General features: G+C 43.8%; 1 protein-coding gene and 1 non-coding gene across 5 annotated transcripts in view; both read right to left on the bottom strand.

Moving 5' to 3' along the window:
* Nucleotides 1-220: 220 nt before the first annotated feature.
* Atg5 (autophagy related 5) overlaps nucleotides 221-19,310 on the bottom strand; it is a 95,978-nt gene continuing 76,888 nt past the window's right edge. For 3 of the 4 annotated variants that reach the window (NM_053069.6, NM_001358596.1, NM_001314013.1), the window contains 2 exons: nucleotides 17,446-17,563; nucleotides 221-1,604 (listed from right to left, as the gene is read on the bottom strand). In NM_053069.6, the coding sequence (NP_444299.1) occupies nucleotides 1,468-1,604; nucleotides 17,446-17,563 (255 nt within the window). In that variant the 3' untranslated portion in view covers nucleotides 221-1,467. The remainder of the gene's footprint in view (nucleotides 1,605-17,445; nucleotides 17,564-19,310) is intronic. The other variant, XM_011243108.3, reaches the window with a different exon arrangement.
* On the bottom strand, nucleotides 4,752-4,844 carry Mir1929 (microRNA 1929). Its single transcript, NR_035450.1, has one exon. It is a non-coding gene; the product is annotated as a microRNA 1929 (primary transcript).

Genomic DNA, 19,310 nt, shown 5'->3' with positions numbered 1-19,310 from the left:
ATGTGCTGTAAATCAGTGAAGATCAAAAGCTAAGGAGGGCAGGGGGAGAGGGCAGGGGGCCAGGGGAGAGGGTAGGGGAGAGGGCAGGAGGCCAGGGGGCCAGGGGAGAGAGCAGGGGGCCAGGGGAGAGGATAGGGGAGAGGGCAGGGGGCCAGGGGAGAGGACAGGGGAAGGAGAAAGGAGGAAGGAGCGCTATCAGGACCTCACTTGAGCCACCACATAATTTTTATAAGAAAACATTCATCTTTATTATTGAATCTAGAACCATTATTTTATGATATCATCTTTTAGCATACTCAGATGGGTTGACATTCAATGTGGACAGCAAGCTAGCTCACAAATCAACAGCAGGAGTCTCCAAGCAGCCATCGAGAGAGTGCAGCAAACTTTCCTTACTGTGGTAGGAGTTCCAGTAACCTCTGGATGTTTTTGGTAATGATAAGGAAAAGCTACTGCAGTCTAGAGACAGGTCACCTGCAGGCTTTAAAGACTGGCTGCCAGGGGCCACAATGACATAATCCAGGAGCCAAAAAACAAAAACGTAAAACAAAAAACCAAAACCAAACCAAACAAAAACACTGGAAAGGAACGGGAGATTCAAAATATTCAAAAATTATCATAGACAGATACTTGGCATACTATGATTTGACAGGTTTACAGTGACCAACGTAACAGCAAAGACAGATAGGATTATTTATACCTTTAGTATATAGAAGACAGATTTTTCAAGTCACAGTAATAAATCCTGTGACAGCTCCTGAGACAAGTCGCCTTATGCCCCGCACCCTTGCTATGCCAGTGAGAAATGGGAACACAGAAGAAAAAGTGGCTTACTCTATGAGATTCAGGAGGTCTTTGAAAAGTGACAAACTGTATGTTATTAAATGACAAAACATAGTTAGAGGCTTTATTTAAAAATCTCTCACTGTTCATTATCAAAGTTACAAGATTGTTTGCATACCAATAGACTGACTGTAAACAGGAAAGTCTCATTAAGGAAAGATGGGTTTACTGTAATTTGATCTTTTACAAAAAAATTACTGCAAGTTATTAATAACAGAATTTCTCTTTTACTTTCTTAAGTCTAATTCTATTGAAAATTCAACCAATGTTTCCATTCTCCTGCCTAAGGTTCCACCATGGTCACCTTAGGAAATACCCCACTTATTTGTTAATCAGAAATACAAACTGTGGCACATTTCCATTTTTTTTTTTTTCATTGAGCAAAGGCTTCGGCTGCATTGCATTTCACGAGAAGAGGAGGCTGCAGTGGTCCTGTGTGTCTCAGCGAAGCAGTGGTGCACACTCAGCCCTGCCCGGGCGCCCTATCTCTCATGGAATCTTCTCCTCCTTGGCTTGCAGCAGCCCGGGTTTCTGTTGCCTCCACTGAACTTGACTGAAGCAAGGGTGTCACGCCTCGTTGTCCTGACTCAAGGTGGTTCCATCTAGCGAGGAGGACACACTCTTTCAATCTGTTGGCTGGGGGACAATGCTAATATGAAGAAAGTTATCTGGGTAGCTCAGATGCTCGCTCAGCCACTGCAGAGGGGTTTCCAGCATTGGCTCTATCCCGTGAATCATCACCTGGCTCCTCTTCTCTCCATCTGTTCCAAGAAAGAGATCCAACAGTAAAAACCACAGGGAAAGAGGAAGACTTGCCTTTTCAGGGTCCTCAGTGAATTAAATGGATTTCAAACTTGTTCTATCCCCTCAACAGGAAATGAAGACAAGGAGAAAGTTTAAATGTTGCAAAATGTCTCATCCTAAACAGAAACCTGAGGGCTACAGTGAATTCTGATAAAAATTCTGTTGCTCTGCGAAAGTGTTTGTTCTTTCTTAATTACTGTGCTTGCCTGAGATTGACGTTAGTGAAACCATGCTGGAGAAAACAGCAGGGTGAACCCACTGACCAAAATACTCTAGGTACACAGTTCAAACCACCACAGACGACTGTTAAAATGGCAACTCTGTGGAAGGCCACACAACACACCCTTAAAAATATAGGGCAGAAGTGATCCAGAATCGGACCAGAATTCGAGAAGATGTTTAACAGCTGGGTGCTTTGCTGATTCTCTGAAATGTGCTCAAGTATTTCCCATAGTGTTGAAAGTAATAAAAAAATGTACAATTAAAGCTGGGATCACAGAGAGCCAATAATCTGACTTAAAGATTCTTCATTAAGAGTCCCAAAACCTCATCAGGTTTTACTAATATTTGCTTGCTAATTAAAATAGAACTATAGGGCTGGTTGCAGGGCTCAACTGAGAAGCGCACTCACTGGCAGGCCAGATGGCTTCCAGTCTGATCCCTGACACCCAGGGTAGAAGCAGAGAACCTAGTCCCCCAAGGTGTCTTCTGACCTCCATACTCATACCAAGAAATGTGGGCAATCACCTCTACACTAAAATGAATTCAAACATAATACAAATTTAAAGGATGCTGCAATTAATACCTTTAAATTCAAATTGTATTACCATTAAAAAAGCAAAACAAACAAACAAACAAACAAACCCCCAATGTAAAGAACAGCTCGACAACATACCCCTCCCCCAACCAAACAAAAATAACCAAAACGGAAAAAAAGGAACAATTTGTCACCCTGCGGTACAACTCCCTGACAGTGTCTTCAAAACATAAGGGCAACCCTCAGCATCCTGGGGACCAAGGAGAACAGGGCAAGCTCTGGTGGGCAGGACCACTACAGCTGCTGCTGGTATTTCTGTTCTACTCAAAGTGCCCTTCACTGCTCTAAGGGCTGGGACGGCCTGGCTCCACACGAAAGCAGAACCTTTAAAGAAATATCCAGCCTTCCTTCAGAGGCTGAAGGGTGGGTAGGCAGGGAGAGAGCAACAGCAGACATGGAAGCACTACAGTCAAAAGAGAAGTCGAAAATTAAAAACCTGATAAGCATGTTACCAGCTACCAACTTCAAACACGACTAAACAAAGCTTGCCCTTATCCCTGTCACAGTTCAGCTTAACTTTGGGGAAAGACCACTGCCTAAGGACCCATAATTTAAAAATTGCCTCTCTTGCTTTCCTTTCCCTAAGCTATCTTAAAACAAACAAACAAACAAACAAACAAACCAAACAAAACCCCCTATTTGTATTATTTAGTTAATGCACGTGTATCTGAGTCTAAATGGGTGTGTGCAGGAGTAGAGTGTCCAGTGGTCAGATGAGGGTGTTGGATCTCTGGACCTGGAGTTACAGGCTATTGTGAGCTCCCCAACATGGGTGCTGGGATGCGACTTGGGACTAGCACACGCTTAAAGGCTGAGCCACCTCTCCGGCCCTCTAGCCAGCTTTGTTGCATCTATGCAGACATTATTTTATGCAGCTATAATCACAGCATTAATACAAAGAATGGCTCCAGAATGCTGGTCAGAAGCATCTACAGACAGAAGGCAAAGCTGCACACAGAGCACAGAAGACTGAAGAACCAGTGTTTAGATGGACGAAGTTCTCCAGAATGGTTTCTTAGAATATCTGAAAACGTTTCTAGTATGGTTCTCTTAATATTCTTATTATATATTTCTTTGAGCTATTTTAATATTCTCAGAATTTCCTCCTACTTAGAACTGAGTCAAAAACCGAAAGCGTGGTGAGAGTAAAAGTTCCCTCTGTGCGCAGTTTCTCAAGCCAGCCAGCCCTGTGCGAGTAAAGCCTAACCAGGCACTCCTCAGTCTCAGCACAGGTCCTGACGCAGCACTACACACCAGCTCGCATTCACTGCGTGTGTCCCAGCCCCTGCTGCACATGTGCCTGACAAGGCAGGCCACCAATCCCGTTAGAGCAGATGGAGTCTGTCCCTGGTGCAAGCCAGAGAACATGAGAGGCACTCTAACTGCATCAAACGTGCCTTGTTGTGCCATCGTGTGCTGGGAAGGCAAGTTCTGCGTCTCCAGCCTGCAGGCTGGGGTCACTCTGAACTCTTGCATGAATGTGTTCTAATCTTGGACACCTAAGTTGGGCCTACCTGTGCCTACCTCTCTTCAGAACAACTGAAGGTGTGAGCTAAGGCCTGGCATGGTAGCCTTGTTTGAACTCTGAGCACATGGGAGGCACAGTCCTTAGAACAGCTCTTATACTACCTGAAAACATTCCAATGTATGGTTCTCTTAATACTCTTACTCTGTAGACTAAATAAGATCCCATCTCAAAACAAAGGAGAAGAAAGCAAAGACAAGACGGATAAGACAACGATGTGAAACAGTTGTCACAGCACGTATCAATCCAACACTTCATCGGTATTTCTCCTTTGCTTTGTTTTCCGACTTCTTTCTAAAAGTAACTAAACAGAGGATTCTTGGGATGGGGCCAGTATACAGACATATGTACAACAAGAATAAATGCACACAATGATATAAATCAGGCATAAAGGAGAAAGGCCAATCATGCAGACAGGTGCTACTGACAGATACATTAATTGAATCCCCACCCTGGGAATGGATGCCCAGCTTCATTTCTCTGAGATTTCATTTTATAGGAAGTGAAGGTTGCATATAGGGTCCTAGTTCACACTCTGATCCACCACCACAGCACGAGGAAGGTTAATGGAAGAAAAACAAACAGGCTGGCTGGTCCTCTGCTGCCCTTCTCAATGAACCTCAGTGACATGCATTCTCAGACATGCTGCACACGTCAAGAGAAGACAACACACCCTCTCTTCACATTTCCTGAGGAGGCTGGGTTGGCAATGCAGTGAAGGCTGACGGATGACTGAGACATATTCCAAGTCCTGTCTGGTGCTCAGAACCCAAGGCCACCTAGGTCTCCATGAGCTGAGTGTCACAGGCTGCAAACCTCTGCTCTATAAAGTCCTAGAAGACCTCCCAGTTCTAATCAGGATCCCACTCTTTCACACCACAACAGCAAACTCTCCTTCAGACGTCGGCCATCAACATTTACTAGCTTAGAATCTAGCTGAATGCGCCTCCAGTTCCTCATCTTAGAGAGTGAGTAAACACTCATCTCTACGGCTCCTCGAAGAATAAAAGAAAAATTGAAAAAGCAAGCCCAGGGGTTGGGGAGATGGCTCAGTGATAAAGAGTTCAATTCCCAGCAACCATAGGTGGCTCACAAACCATCTTCAATGTGATCTGATACCCCCTGGTGTGTCTGAAGACAGCTACAGTGTACTCACATACACTATATAAATGAAGAAGAAGAAGGAGGAGGAGGAGGAGGAGGAGGAGGAGGAGGAGGAGGAGGAGGAAGAGGAGGAGGAGGGGGAGGAAGCAGCAGCAGCAAGACCAGTTGAAGCTGCAAGAGGGTTTGGACATAGCAGGTATTCAATGAAGTTAGTTCATTTCTCCACCCTTCCTAGGGTATGAAAATATTATAGAGAAAATGAAAATGAGCTCTGAGCTAGAGTCATGCGGTAGAGAGGTTGCTAAGTGTGCACAATGCCTTAGGTGAGATCTCTAGCACTGCCCAAGTTGGCTGTAGCAGCGCACATTCAGAATCCCAGCAATACAGCGGGTAGAAACCAAAGAACCAGAGTTCAAGGTCACACAGCGAATTCCAGCCCAGGCGGGGCTACAGAAGACCGTGAGGGTGGGGGGAGTCAGTGGGAGAGCAGGTTAAGAAAGGGGGTCAGAGAAGGGGAGGACTAGGCTGTCAAGAATGGTAAGAAGTTAATTCTTTGGTACTAGATATCCACCAAGAGCTATAAAATAATATGGACTTAATTATGTGATTGGCAGCCAAGAGGTTATAAGAACTTAGCCTCTAATTATTTGGTGGCATTGTTCAAAAACAAACAAACAAACAAACAAAAAAAACAACAACAACAAAAAAAAAACAACGGGGAGGGCCAACAAAACCCCAGACTCAGTAATATACAAATTATGTGACATTCAAAATAATTCAAAAGATACAAAATATATTCAACATAAAAATCCAGTGAAATACCACACCTTAAAGTCAAGGGAGCCCTGACATATTATGATAATATTGTTTAAAAGACTTTAAGATTCATTTTAAGAAGATTAAAAAACAACAACAACAACAACAAAAGCAAACCAACACCAGGGAAGTGGTGGTACCCTTTAAACCCAGTAGTCAGAAGGATGAGTTCAAGGCCAGCTTGATCTACAGTGCTACACAGAGAAAGCCTGTCTCAAAAAAAAAAAAAACAAAAACAAACAAACAAACAAAAAAAACCCCAACCACCCCCCCAGCAAGAAACCCAAACCAAACAAAAACAGACAAACAAACAATAAACAAAACAAAACAAATCTTTATTCAATCCAAACAACAAACCCCACTTAAACAGAAACAACGTTGCTCTATAAAGACTGTTCTCTTCAGCCTGCTTCCTGAGAGCTCACCCCCTGATCGCTGGCCTGCTGGGGACAGAGTGCTCAGGTCCAGGCAGACAGCAACAAGAAGCATACGAGGGTCTTTAGAACAGGCTGCCTCAGTTTCTCGGGACATCTTGCAGTTTCTTTCTGACTGACAGACACAATTGGAATCTTAGTTTACAAAGGATGCTAAAGGAAAGGATGAAAAGGAGCACAGCCTTCAATGAGAAGTTTCCATTGGATTAATCTCTCTCGAGGTTCACACCTCTAAATATGGAGGAACAGAAAGCTCAGATCAAGTGAACTGACACCCGATTTAACTACTGCAGCTTCAGGGGTAGTTTATGATTCAAGAACAAATTTTGTTAAAAATAATTTAATAATTGTAAGAAAGTTTTAAGACCAATAAATAAAGAGACAAGCTTTTTGATTACCACTAACTAGTCTGAACAATTTTTCTCTAATCTGACAAATTCCTCAGATATGTTCATGAATAAAATGCAGCCTGAAGCCACTGCCACGAGACAGCCCAGGCTGAAATCTGAAGTGCATACATCATGCTCTGACTCGGCCGGCCTCGGTGGCAACAGTCAGGGAGGTCAGGTCGGGGGTTAAAGCAAGCCAGGATATGGCCAAAGGAATACATCAAACACTGATTTTAAAAGGGCAATTAATCTTACGCAGAAATGCTTCCTGGGGAATGAGATCTTCATCTTAAGAGCACACTCCACGCTGCAGCAATGAAAACGAGCATTCCTGAGCACTGGGCTTTCATCCGTGATCACAAACAGAAGGAGCGGTGTTTATCAGAGAGCTACAGCCTTTCACGGCACTCCATTAACATCTTCCGGGTCTATGCTCACTCAGCGCCAGCTATAAGGAGCCACTCACAGTCCCCGGATCCCTTTTCCATGTACAAACTACCTAGCATATATAATATTTTATTTCTAAAATACTTTCAGAGCCTTGGCTCTTTAGATGGTATCATCAACTTTTAGGCACGTGCACTCGCTTGACTTTTGCTTATAGCCATTATATGAAAAAGACATAAACCAAAATTTAAAATTAAAACCATATAATTAGCCATAATAGAAAATGTAGATAGTGACTGTTAGATGATTTAAACAAACTGATCAAGAGCCTCATGACCATCAAGTTTAAAAAGGTGAAAGTTAAACATGGCCTTGTTCACCTAAAAAATGGATACAATTAAAAAACTGGAGGGTTCAAAATATTTTCCTTAAAAACGTTATTGCTGTTTGTGCATTGTATGTGCATACGTGCATGTGCCACGGCACATGCGTAGCAGGCAGAGGGTAACTGTAGAATGACTTCTCTTTCCACTTTGGGTTCTGAACTCACATCACCAGGCATCTTTACCTGCGGAGCCTTTCCTCACCCAAGACACTACTGTTGTGACTGCATAAAGGGACCAAGTAGCTTTGAGCTTGTTGTTGGCAGACAGTACATGGGACTGGCAGAGCAGCTGCACCATGTGACAAGGCTGAGGACCACAGACCTCAGAACACACAACTGTGTGCAACTTCATTTTCTAGTGCCAGCAACAGAGTAAGGGTTGCACAAGCCCATGCTTTCCACTTTTCGAAAATCCAGGTTAACTTATTTAGCTTCTTGAGATTAAGATAAAAAAAAAATGATGGAAAGGAAATCAGAGGCATCTTTTGTTGGATCCAGTATCATATCATCTCCATTAGTAGAGAAAGAAAATAATCATTTTCGTCCTTTGATTTTAGAAAAGACATACACCAATGGATGTAGATCTGAAGAGAGTCTGTATCAGCAAGACCAGTCAGAAGTGCCTGTGTGCTGGACAAAGCATGAGGACAGACAGAGAGGAAAGCATTCAAGACTCATTTATATTTACAGCGCGTGATAAATTTAGTAAACTATAATTACCAAGTTTGGGCTGAACCTTAACAAGGATTATAGTAGATCTTTGCTCACAGAGGGCCAGCATTTAAATTGCTTTTAGACTTCCCACTGTAGACAGTGTTTCTTCCATAAAATATAAATGCAATCAAGAATAAAGAACAACAAAAACCGGGCTGGGAAGAGTCTACAAAGGAGGCTCCCACTACAGGGGTGACCCAGTGCTGTGTGGATCACTACAGTAGTCCTCTTGAATGGCAAACGCTCCGTTAGTACCAACAGAATCTACAACCTACTTCTGGGCCTCTATGCTTCAGCAAGTTATATGCTGACAATCAAGCCTGCTCCAGGGCATGAAGTGACGGTGGCGCTGTGGCCAACCTTGCTTCTCTTTCCTTCTGGGACTACACCTGTGGCATGTCTAATTCCATCTAGAAACTAGTTTCTAAAACAGTCAATCCATGGCATGGAAGTCTTCCCATAAGTGAAGGTATAATTGGCCTTTCTAAGTTTCCCATAAAATTTTGTTTGTAAAAATATATTAGCAAACCTATACAAAAGAAATACCAGGCTAACTGAAAACCTTAGAAAAATATAAGACTTTAAAGTTTCACATGGAAATGTTGTCTGACATTCTACAGAATGCAACAGGAAACTAACTTATTTCATAAACCTAGACACCTAGATCTGTTAAAATTTTAATGATTGTCCAATTCAAATGGGAGGAACGCACAGATAGACGTTAGTTCAGTCTGTGGTGAGAAAGAGACTAGAGCTATAAAGCCTCATCCTTCCATACCATCTGAGGGGCAGGGCTGCAGTTCTGATGTGTGCTCACACATCCCCATGCTTGCTCCTGTGGGAGCAGAGCCCATCGACCATGTGACTGCTAACTGCAGTGACAGCTCATGCTCTCAGGCAGCCATGGGGGTCTTTAATCCTGTCCACCGCCTGAGGATACTTCCGGGCTTTGTGTTCCCACCCCAGCTGCTGTGTCTGAAATCAACACTCCATATGGAGAATCACCGGACAGACACCATGAAGAGTACGGAAAAATATGAATTCACTAAAGTTCTATTTTTTTGAACTTCTATGGTTTTCTCATAAAGCCTATTAAAAATAAGATAACTGCCAGGCCTGGTGGCACACACCTTCAACCCCAGCATTTGCAAGGAAGGCGGAGGCAGCTGAATGAGTTCCAAACTAGCCTGGTCTACACAGCAAGTTACAGAGGGTCACTAAATAGTAAAACTGTGACACACACACACACACACACACAGGACCTGCACAAAGAAAACAATTTTGAAGTTAGATCACCTAAGTTGGACATTCCAAGTCCCTCGCCTCAATTTCACTGTGTTCCACAGCGCCTTTCCACAGTGTCTGAGCTTACGGCAATTTCAGGCATATCTGAAGGCAGACGTCTCTCAAACAGAGTGGCAGGAGCCTTTCTTTAGGCTCCGTGGCACACACAGGCCTTACACATGGTAAGGGCTTTACAGTGGCATGTGAGGTGTGGCTTGAGCCCTTTCCTTCCCAGCTGTCTGCCTTCGGTTCGTCTTCATTAAGATTCCATCTTTACTCTTCCCTCACTATGCACAGCACATCCTCAGTGTGGCTCACCCACAGCTGTAAAACTTCCTGCCCATTCCGCCTGACCAAAGCTTTCTACAGAGCACACGATGTATCTTTCATATCTGAGAGCGACAAGACAAGATATACAGCCCTGAGAGAGTGAGTGACTGAGATAAAATTAAGTCATCACATGGAACCCAGAAGTCAACAGTTGTAAAGGACCCTAGGGTGTCACAGAGTAAGAAGTACAACGGCCGTCGGGAGGAACTGGACAGGGCAGATCGCTTGCTCAGCTATCCACCTCTCAGGAGAGCCGGAGGACACTAGGACTAACCTGCCATGGACCAAGTCTTTCTTTACACCTTGCTGTTTGTGTAATACTGAATATAAAACCACGAGAAAATAGTTCAACACAAATAATTAATCAATGAAACCTTGAAGGAAATTCTAAAAACCAAGAATGAAGGTTTGTCAGTCTAGACAGGAAACCATTGCAGAAAGCCCTTAAAAATTGTGATAGGGATGCTGAAGTGCACCTCTTCACAGCTGACAGCTTCTGGCACGTGGGGGAGGGGGAACACACGCAGGGGGTTATCTTTAAGCGGCTGGCCACTAAAAGTTTGACCATGCTCCCCTGAGTGTATGGGCAACCCAAATTGGACTATGCATATTTTTCCCTTCTATTTTGGGGAAGGGAACAAGAGTGGTGGTGGACCTGGAAGGACCGAGAAGTGAGTGTGATAAACATGCAATGTGTAAAATTCCCAAATAAAAATACAATGTTGAAAAATAAAAAGAATGCAGGCTTGTTACACTATCTTACACTATGTAGCTTACTAGGTTTTTATAATTATATTGGAACATTGGGAAATAAAATATGACTCAGCAAAATTTATAGGCATTTTATATTCTTCTAAATAAAAATTAAGCATATGGTCTTTGACTTTTTAAATATTAACATTTAGTTTATCTCTCGCCTTCCATCATTTGGCTCCCAGGGATTGGACTCGGGCTGGAGGCTGACAGCAGGTGCCCAGCCAGCCAGAAGCACATGGCTGGGCCTGCTTCCTGACCCTGCCACGTAGTATACTGAGAGAGGAAGGTGTGTAACTGCCGGCCTAGAACAGAAAAGCAGACCTCAGAGTCATTTTAACTCCACTGAAACCACAGGCATCATGTACCTGTGCTCACCTTTGGTTTCTTTTTTCCATCTTGGCTAATTCCCCTAACTACTTACAGATCAGAAGGAATAGAACAAAGCAGCTCACTGCAGTACTCCCATGACCCCAGCTTCGCTGCCATAATATAGCGCATTCTACTGTCACCATGACGTAAGACATATTCCTCCACGTTCCATTCACTTCTCACAGGGAGAAGCAGGACACGGGTTCTTTGAATACTTTCTCTTTTTATAATGTGATGACAGCTAGTTCTTATCCATGCACACCCAAGTTTCAAGTCTTTCACTTTCAGCTTGAGTGCAGGTATGTCAAAATGCTACACACTGACAGTGTTCAGGTATCCTAATCTGCACAGAGTCGCTCTTCACTCAGAGACTGGAAGCTTCTGATTACTCTCCACAGATTTTAAATGATTTTTTCCTAAAAATAAATATGAAATGAAAAGAGGCAAAAGATAAAAGTTTTCCAAAGAAAAAGACAGAATTGAGGACGTGCTCAATCATGGTATGAAACTTAACACTGCGTACTGGGACTATCTATGAAACATGGGTGCTCCCATAAACCAACGAACTTGGCTGGCTGCTTTGGGGGAGAAGCCTGCTATTCACTCACAACACCTGAGACAGTCTGAAGCACGGCTGCAGGTTAAAGGGTTTTTGTTATTATTTATTTATTTTATTATATGGGTGTTATGTCTTCATGTTATGTCTGTGCGTTTGATCTCCAGAGCCCATAGTAGGAGATCCTGAAAGTTGTCCTCTGACCTGTCCTCTTGGCACACTCAAGGGTTGTCTGTCTCTGTCTCTCTCTCTCTCTCTCTCTCTGTGTGTGTGTGTGTGTGTGTGTGTGTGTGTGTGTGTATGAATGAGAGGGAGGGAGGGGAGGAGGGAGGGAAGGAGGGAGGGAGGGAGGGAGGGAGGGAGGGAGGGAGGGAGGGAGGGAGGGAGGGAGGGAGGGAGGGAGGGAGAGAGAGACCAGATTAGAAGGCAAAGCTTGTGAAGGCTGCAGTTCTTAATCTCATCCCCCAACTGAATACCCAGGAGATATTGGAATGTCTAGGGATGCAAAGCCTGGGCTAACTGAACTCAAAGGCCACAGCTCTGTACAGAGGCAAAGGTGTTTCTGCTTCCCCCCAGCCCTCACTTGAAACCTTTCTCAGCCACTCCTAACAGCCAGAAACTGGCAACCAGGAAGTAGATGAGCTCATACAGCGTCAGTGAAATAAATCAAAATTCCAACCCTACTGCTTGGGTTAAAAGCAACTATTAAAGTTACAAAAGACACCGTCAATAAGACAAAAAGACCACCAACAGATTGGGAAAGGATCTTTACCTATCCTAAATCAGATAGGGGACTAATATCCAACATATATAAAGAACTCAAGAAGGTGGACTTCAGAAAATCAAATAACCCCATTAAAAAATGAGGCTCAGAACTGAACAAAGAATTCTCATCTGAGGAATACCGAATGGCAGAGAAGCATCTGAAAAAATGTTCAACATCCTTAATCATCAGGGAAATGCAAATCAAAACAACCCTGAGATTCCACCTCACACCAGTCAGAATGGCTAAGATCAAAAATTCAGGTGACAGCAGATGCTGGCGTGGATGTGGAGAAAGAGGAACACTCCTCCATTGTTGGTGGGACTGCAGGCTTGTACAACCACTCTGGAAATCAGTCTGGCGGTTCCTCAGAAAATTGGAAATAGTACTACCGGAGGATCCAGCAATACCTCTCCTGGGCATATATCCAGAAGATCCAACCGGTAAGAAGGACACATGCTCCACTATGTTCATAGCAGCCTTATTTATAATAGCCAGAAGCTGGAAAGAACCCAGATGCCCCTCAACAGAGGAATGGATACAGAAAATGTGGTACATTTATACAATGGAGTACTACTCAGCTATTAAAAAGAATGAATTTATGAAATTCCTAGGCAAATGGATGGACCTGGAGGGCATCATCCTGAGTGAGGTAACACATTCACAAAGGAACTCACACAATATGTACTCACTGATAAGTGGATATTAGCCCAAAACCTAGGATACTCAAGATATAAGATACAATTTGCTAAACACATGAAACTCAAGAAGAATGAAGACTGAAGTGTGGACACTATGCCCCTCCTTAGAATTGGGAACAAAACACCCATGGAAGGAGTTACAGAGACAAAGTTTGGAGCTGAGACGAAAGGATGGACCATCTAGAGACTGCCATATCCAGGGATCCACCCCATAATCAGCTTCCAAACGCTGACACCATTGCACACACTAGCAAGATTTTATCGAAAGGACCCAGATGTAGCTGTCTCTTGTGAGACTATGCCGGGGCCTAGCAAACACAGAAGTGGATGCTCACAGTCAGCTATTGGATGGATCAGAGGGCTCCCAATGGAGGAGCTAGAGAAAGTACCCAAGGAGCTAAAGGGATCTGCAACCCTATAGGTGGAACAACATTATGAACTAACCAGTACCCCGGAGCTCTTGACTCTAGCTGCATATGTATCAAAAGATGGCCTAGTCGGCCATCACTGGAAAGAGAGGCCCATTGGACATGCAAACTGTATATGCCCCAGTACAAGGGAACGCCAGGGCCAAAAAATGGGAATGGGTGGGTAGGGAAGTGGGGGGGGGGAGGGTATGGGGGACTTTTGGGATAGCATTGGAAATGTAATTGAGGAAAATATGTAATAAAAAACATTTTAAAAAATTAGATAAAAAAAAATAAATAAAGTTACTTTTACTAAACAAAGCACAAGTGTACCTACCTGCAGCAAACACAGGCCACTCATTACACTCTGGAGACAGGGTTTAATGTGATGGTCTCACACTCAGTAATCAAGGATCCCACAGGGCCATTTAAAGAAATACACCTAAAATTACTAATTTCTGGAAACAGATTATGGCTAAGCATGTTAGCACATGTCTGTAAGGCCAGCCCCTGGGAAGCAGAGACAGGAGGATGGCTGTGGTCTGTACAGTGAGTTGTAGACCACCTGCGAGCTAGTCAAGGAAAGAGGGCTCTTACAGAGAACATGGGCAGGGCCTTACCACAGTTCAAATGAGGAAATCAGTTTCTGTTCCACAACCTGGGATGCAGTGAGGACACTCACAGGCCTGTCATCCTCTAACTAGTGCGGGAACAGTATTCATAAACCAGCGAAGGTTCCCAATTTCCAAAACCTGAAGCGACAGGAATTAGATGCATGGGGAAATGCCACTGTGCCTCCAAACGGGACCCAAGGCAGAGCAACTGCTCTGAGCTCCTTCACACCAACTTTTATTTTATAAGCACACAAATATATTATCTACTGACTAGAAGACATTATAAAAAAAGCCCTAGACACAACCCACTAAAAACTGAATACAATTCCATCAGAATTAAAACTATTTAGCCGTCAGAATTCTACCTCACTCCAGTCAGAATGGCTTCAGGTGACAACAGATGCTGGCGAGGATGTGGAGAAAGAGGAACACTCCTCTACTGCTGGTGGGATTGCAAGCTTGTACAACCATTCTGGAAGTCAGTCTGGAGGTTCCTCAGAAAATTGGACATAGCACTACCGGAAGACCCAGCAATACCTCTCCTGGGCATATACCCAGAAGATGTTCCAACTGGTAATAAGAACACTTGCTCCACTATGTTCATAGCAGCCTTATTTATAATAGCCGGAAACTGGAAAGAACCCAGATGCCCCTCAACAGAGGAATGGATACAGAAAATGTGGTACATTTACACAATGGAGCACTACTCAGCAATTAAAAACAGTAGATTTATGAAATTCTTGGACAAATGGATGTATCTGGAGGATATCATCCTTAGTGAGGTAACTCAACCACAAAAGAAGTCATTAGATATGAACTCACTGATAAGTGGATATCAGCCCAGAAACATAGAACACCCAAGATACAATTTGCAAAACACGAGAAAATCAAGAAGAGGGAAGATCAATGGGTAGATACTTCATTCCTCCTTAGAATAGGGAACAAAATACCCATGAAAGGAGTTACAGAGACAAAGTTTGGAGCTAAGACGAAAGGATGGGCTATCCAGAGACTACCCCACCCGGGGATCCATCCCATAATCAGCCACCAAACCCAGACACTATTGCACAATGCCAGAAAGATTTTGCTGAAGGGACCCTGTTATAGCTGTCTCGTATGAGGCTATGTCAGTGCCTGACAAATACAGAAGTGGATGCTCACAGCATCTATAAGTTGGAACACAGGGCCCCCAATGGAGAAGCTAGAGAAAGCACCCAAGGAGCTGAAGGGGTCTGCAATCATGAACTAACCAGTGCCCCCAGAGCTCATGTCTCTAGCTGCATATGTAGCAGAAGATGCCCTAGTCAGCCATCACTGGAAAGAGAGGCCTCTTGGTATTGCAAACTTTATATGCCTCAATACAGGGGAATGCCAGTACCAAGAAGTGGGTGTGGGTGGGTAGAGGAACAGGGTGGAGGGAGGGTATAGGGAACTTTCGGGATAGCATTTGAAATGTATATAAAGAAAATATCTAATAAAAAGACAGACCATAGATTTTGTGTGAAAAAAAACCCTCCCAAGTTCTTCCAGAATATAAAATATTTCTCAAAACAGAGTATTGGGAAAGTAATAAAATGGGGGCCTGGGAGTGAAAATAAGGGCATGTGATCAGAAGCTGCGGCTCCGCAGCCGGCAGCCGTCGTTTACTCAGCACACCAGATAGCCTGTCTTCCTTACACAAATAAACACGGCAGACAGAGTTATCAGTAGGGAAATTCAAATGAGGGAAGTGGAGAGCCATCACTGTGAGATGCCGACACACAGTCATCAGGATCACTATAAAACATGTCACTGGTGTGAAGAAACCGAAGCCTTCCTGAGTCCCGTGGGGGAATGGCAGGGAAGAGACAGTGAGCAGGCCAGCACACTGCCTGCTGGTCCCCGTCATCCCACCTCTGGGAATTTGTCCTGGAAATGAAAAGATGTTCCCAGAAAGATCCATGCCAATGTTCACAGCTGAATTAATCAGAAAGGTAAAAAGGTGTAATGAATTCTCTGTGACATTCCACCTAAGCAGGAGCAGTCCTCAACAAAAAGACGCCACCGAGACAAACAACACAAACCCGCTTCGCTGGGCTACACGCCTACTTAGCATAGGATTCAATTTATAGGAAGTGTTTTTTAAAAGGCAAATCATAGAGACAGACAGTTGAGCAATGGCTGCTTACAGCTAACAGCTCCAAGTGTGCAGAAGGGAGCACTCTGAGGGGACAAAAATGTTCTCTTCCAAATTCTGACACGAGCTCTGTAGAGTTTACTTTAAAAAGCTGCTGAGATATCAAATATATTGAACGGCAGAAAGCCTTTAATGAAAGCTAACATTATAAAATAGTGAGGTGGGACTGTGACCAAGGCCAGACAAAAACTTAGTGTTACCTCAAATTAGTTATCATAAATAATACCGCTTGAGCTAAGCCTTACACAAGGACTTCAGGAATTCCAGTGGTTAGTGAACACTTACCATGAGACGCTCTGATAGTAGTCTAGGCGCTAAGGTGAGGCAAGTGACCCTCTGAGACCATAAATCTTGTCTGTCTTCAGTAACTCTGTGCTGGGTTCATGATGTGCCTTGTCACCCCTTCTGATTTAGTCCTGTCTCCAAGCCTACACTGGCTCTAATTCTATTTCTCAGGAAAACCACGTCCTTAGATAAGGTTTAATAATTCCTTACCTCCTCCCTCCTAGGTCTAAGTGAGAAAGCCTGCTTGGTGTGTAAATGAACATGGTGTACATGGCTGACGATTCCTCTTACATAAGTAATCAGTAATGTTGTAATAGACCACGAGGCTGAAACTGCAAACTGCTGAGTTAATGGGCAATGGCTGGGTGCGAAAAGCAGCAGGACACCCGCATACATGTCCATATGCATGTGTGTATACATGTACACATTTATAGCAGCTCTCGGGTGGAAATCTGAAATGCCCACACTGACTTTACCACTGACGCAACAGCACATGTGGAAAATTCCACAGCTGACCGCACGTGACAGCACACATAAAAATGTAAGCACACTAAAAATACCATGGAAATCACCTTTAGGCTGTGCATATAGGTAGGTGGGTATGTGTGCACAAATTTGATATTTAAGCTTACATTCTATCCGCAAAATAATTCGCTACATGTATGCAAATATTTCAACTTCTGAAAGAAATTTGGAACACTCTTGAGTGCCAAGCATCTCAAATACATGTTTATGTGTACTGATTTTCAAGTATACAAATGCATGAGAATAGTACTTACAAAGCCCCAGAGCACAGGAAGTATATTTTGTCAGACAGAAGTGACTTCGTGTTTTGTGACAATTGCTATAAAACAAAAGATTTTCCCTTAAAAGGTAAGGAAAATTCTTCCTAAAATGTGCCAATATAGAATACTCACTTAACCTCAGAAATCAAAGGTTTAGAACAGAAAACGGCAGCGATGTGTCGCAGCTGCTAAGCACCGTACCTTCAGGGGCGACTGCGGAAGGACAGACTTCTCTGAGGAGATCTCCAAGTGTGTGCAGCTGTCCATCTGCGGCCACAGGCCGGAACAGCTTCTGGATGAAAGGCCGCTCCGTCGTGGTCTATAGGGAATAAACCCAAGCAAGTCAGTCCTTGTTGCTGTTGCTGCTGACTACAGACCCATAGATCACAAACATGAAGCTGGCATTAGTGTCTTCTGATGTGGGGTAACCGTGAATGCAGATAATAACTGTAAGGGTCACTGACGTGAGATCACTGGGGCAAAGGTTAACATAAATGTAGTCAATCAAACTCATGCAAGTATGGAATCTCAGACACTGTAGTGATACAACACAACCACCAAATACAGAAGCAGTCCCTAGCTCGAGGTTTTCCAAGGGGCTAGAGATAGGACTCAGGGGTTAAGAGTACTGGCTGCTCTTGTAAAGAACTGAGGTTTGGGTCATAGTACCCAAAGGGTGGCTCACAACCATCTGTCACTCTTGTTCCAGGGAATTCCAGGGGAATTTACCATCTTTTCTGGCATCCATGAGAACCAGGTATGTATGTGCCATATACACATACACATGGGTAAAACATTCACACAAATTTTTAAAAAAACTTTTTTCAATCTTTAAAAAGAAGGTTTTGAAATGAGCCTATTGTAAGTAGGGCAACAGACATTTGATAACAATGAATTCATATCAAGAATCCAAGGTTTGATAGAGGTAAGGATTTCAGTGCTAGGTCTGGGATATCTCCCTTCAAGTTATTAGCTCCACAGACTACCCAAACAACACAAGGTCCTGCCATTGCTCTTGGTTGCCCACCATAACTAGATAGTAAGGCTATATTGGTAAAGACACCACACATTCTAGTTGTAGGACATAGAGAAATCAATTTGGAACTGACCTGAAAAATTCTTCCCTGCTGGCTAGCTTTCCTAGTGCTGGCAGGCGCTACACAGGCCACTGGGGGAGAAAAACCATCAATAGCACTACCCAGTGGTGGTCCCTGCAGCAATACTGACCTGCCACACAAGATATGCCCAGGAGGTTGAAATACTGGCATTGACTTTTATGGGAGTCTTTCTGATTAAACCCAAGGCCTGCTCTGTAAACCTGGTCAATGTTCCCTGGCTGGGGAGGCCACCAGCCCTAGTGGAGAACACACTATGGTTGTTGTGCTAAACAGCCACACTGTTGAACTGGTTTCTACATGCTTATATTTACACCTATGGATAAATGCTGCTCTAAACTGTGGTCAGAGAAGGTTCTTGCAGTAGGTAGTGATACAGAGACACATAACTGGTCCAAGCCCTGAGAGTAAGTTACTGATGTCCATCCCTAAATAGGCAGTCTATTATCAACCCTCTTACTCTCAAGGCTCACAACTCACAGAAGTATGTATTTTGGGGGTGGTGGAGGGCAGAAAGAATTTCATGATCAGACAATGCAGGAGTGCAGTGAAATGATGTCCTCTGGATGTGACATGGACAGTGTACTCAGGAATGCACAGCAGCTATGGTTACCTGGACAAGTCCAAACCAGTCAACTTTACAGTATGGATAGGGGAGGGAGCGCTCAGTGATTTCTACCCAGAGCTGAGGAGTTATTGACAGTTGCTGGCTGTTCAAAGAGACTCATTATTCTTCGAGTGTGTGGTTGATGGGAGGATGTCCTGGCATCAGTGGATAGCCCCACACCTATGTGCATACCGGCAGCATTAATCGAACTGAGGGAGTTACTGAAGGACAAAGAGGATGAGGAGGAGGAGAATGAGAAAGAGGAAGAGGAAGGAGGAAGAGGAAGGAGGAAGAGGAAGGAGGAAGAGGAGGAATAGGAGAAGGAGGAAGAGGAGGACAGCAAC

The sequence above is a fragment of the Mus musculus genome, chromosome 10, assembly GCF_000001635.26.
Source record: "Mus musculus strain C57BL/6J chromosome 10, GRCm38.p6 C57BL/6J".
Classification (NCBI taxonomy): Eukaryota; Metazoa; Chordata; class Mammalia; order Rodentia; family Muridae; genus Mus; species Mus musculus.
The sequence above is the reverse complement of the archived record's forward strand: the minus strand, read 5'-3'. Positions and strand labels throughout refer to the sequence as shown.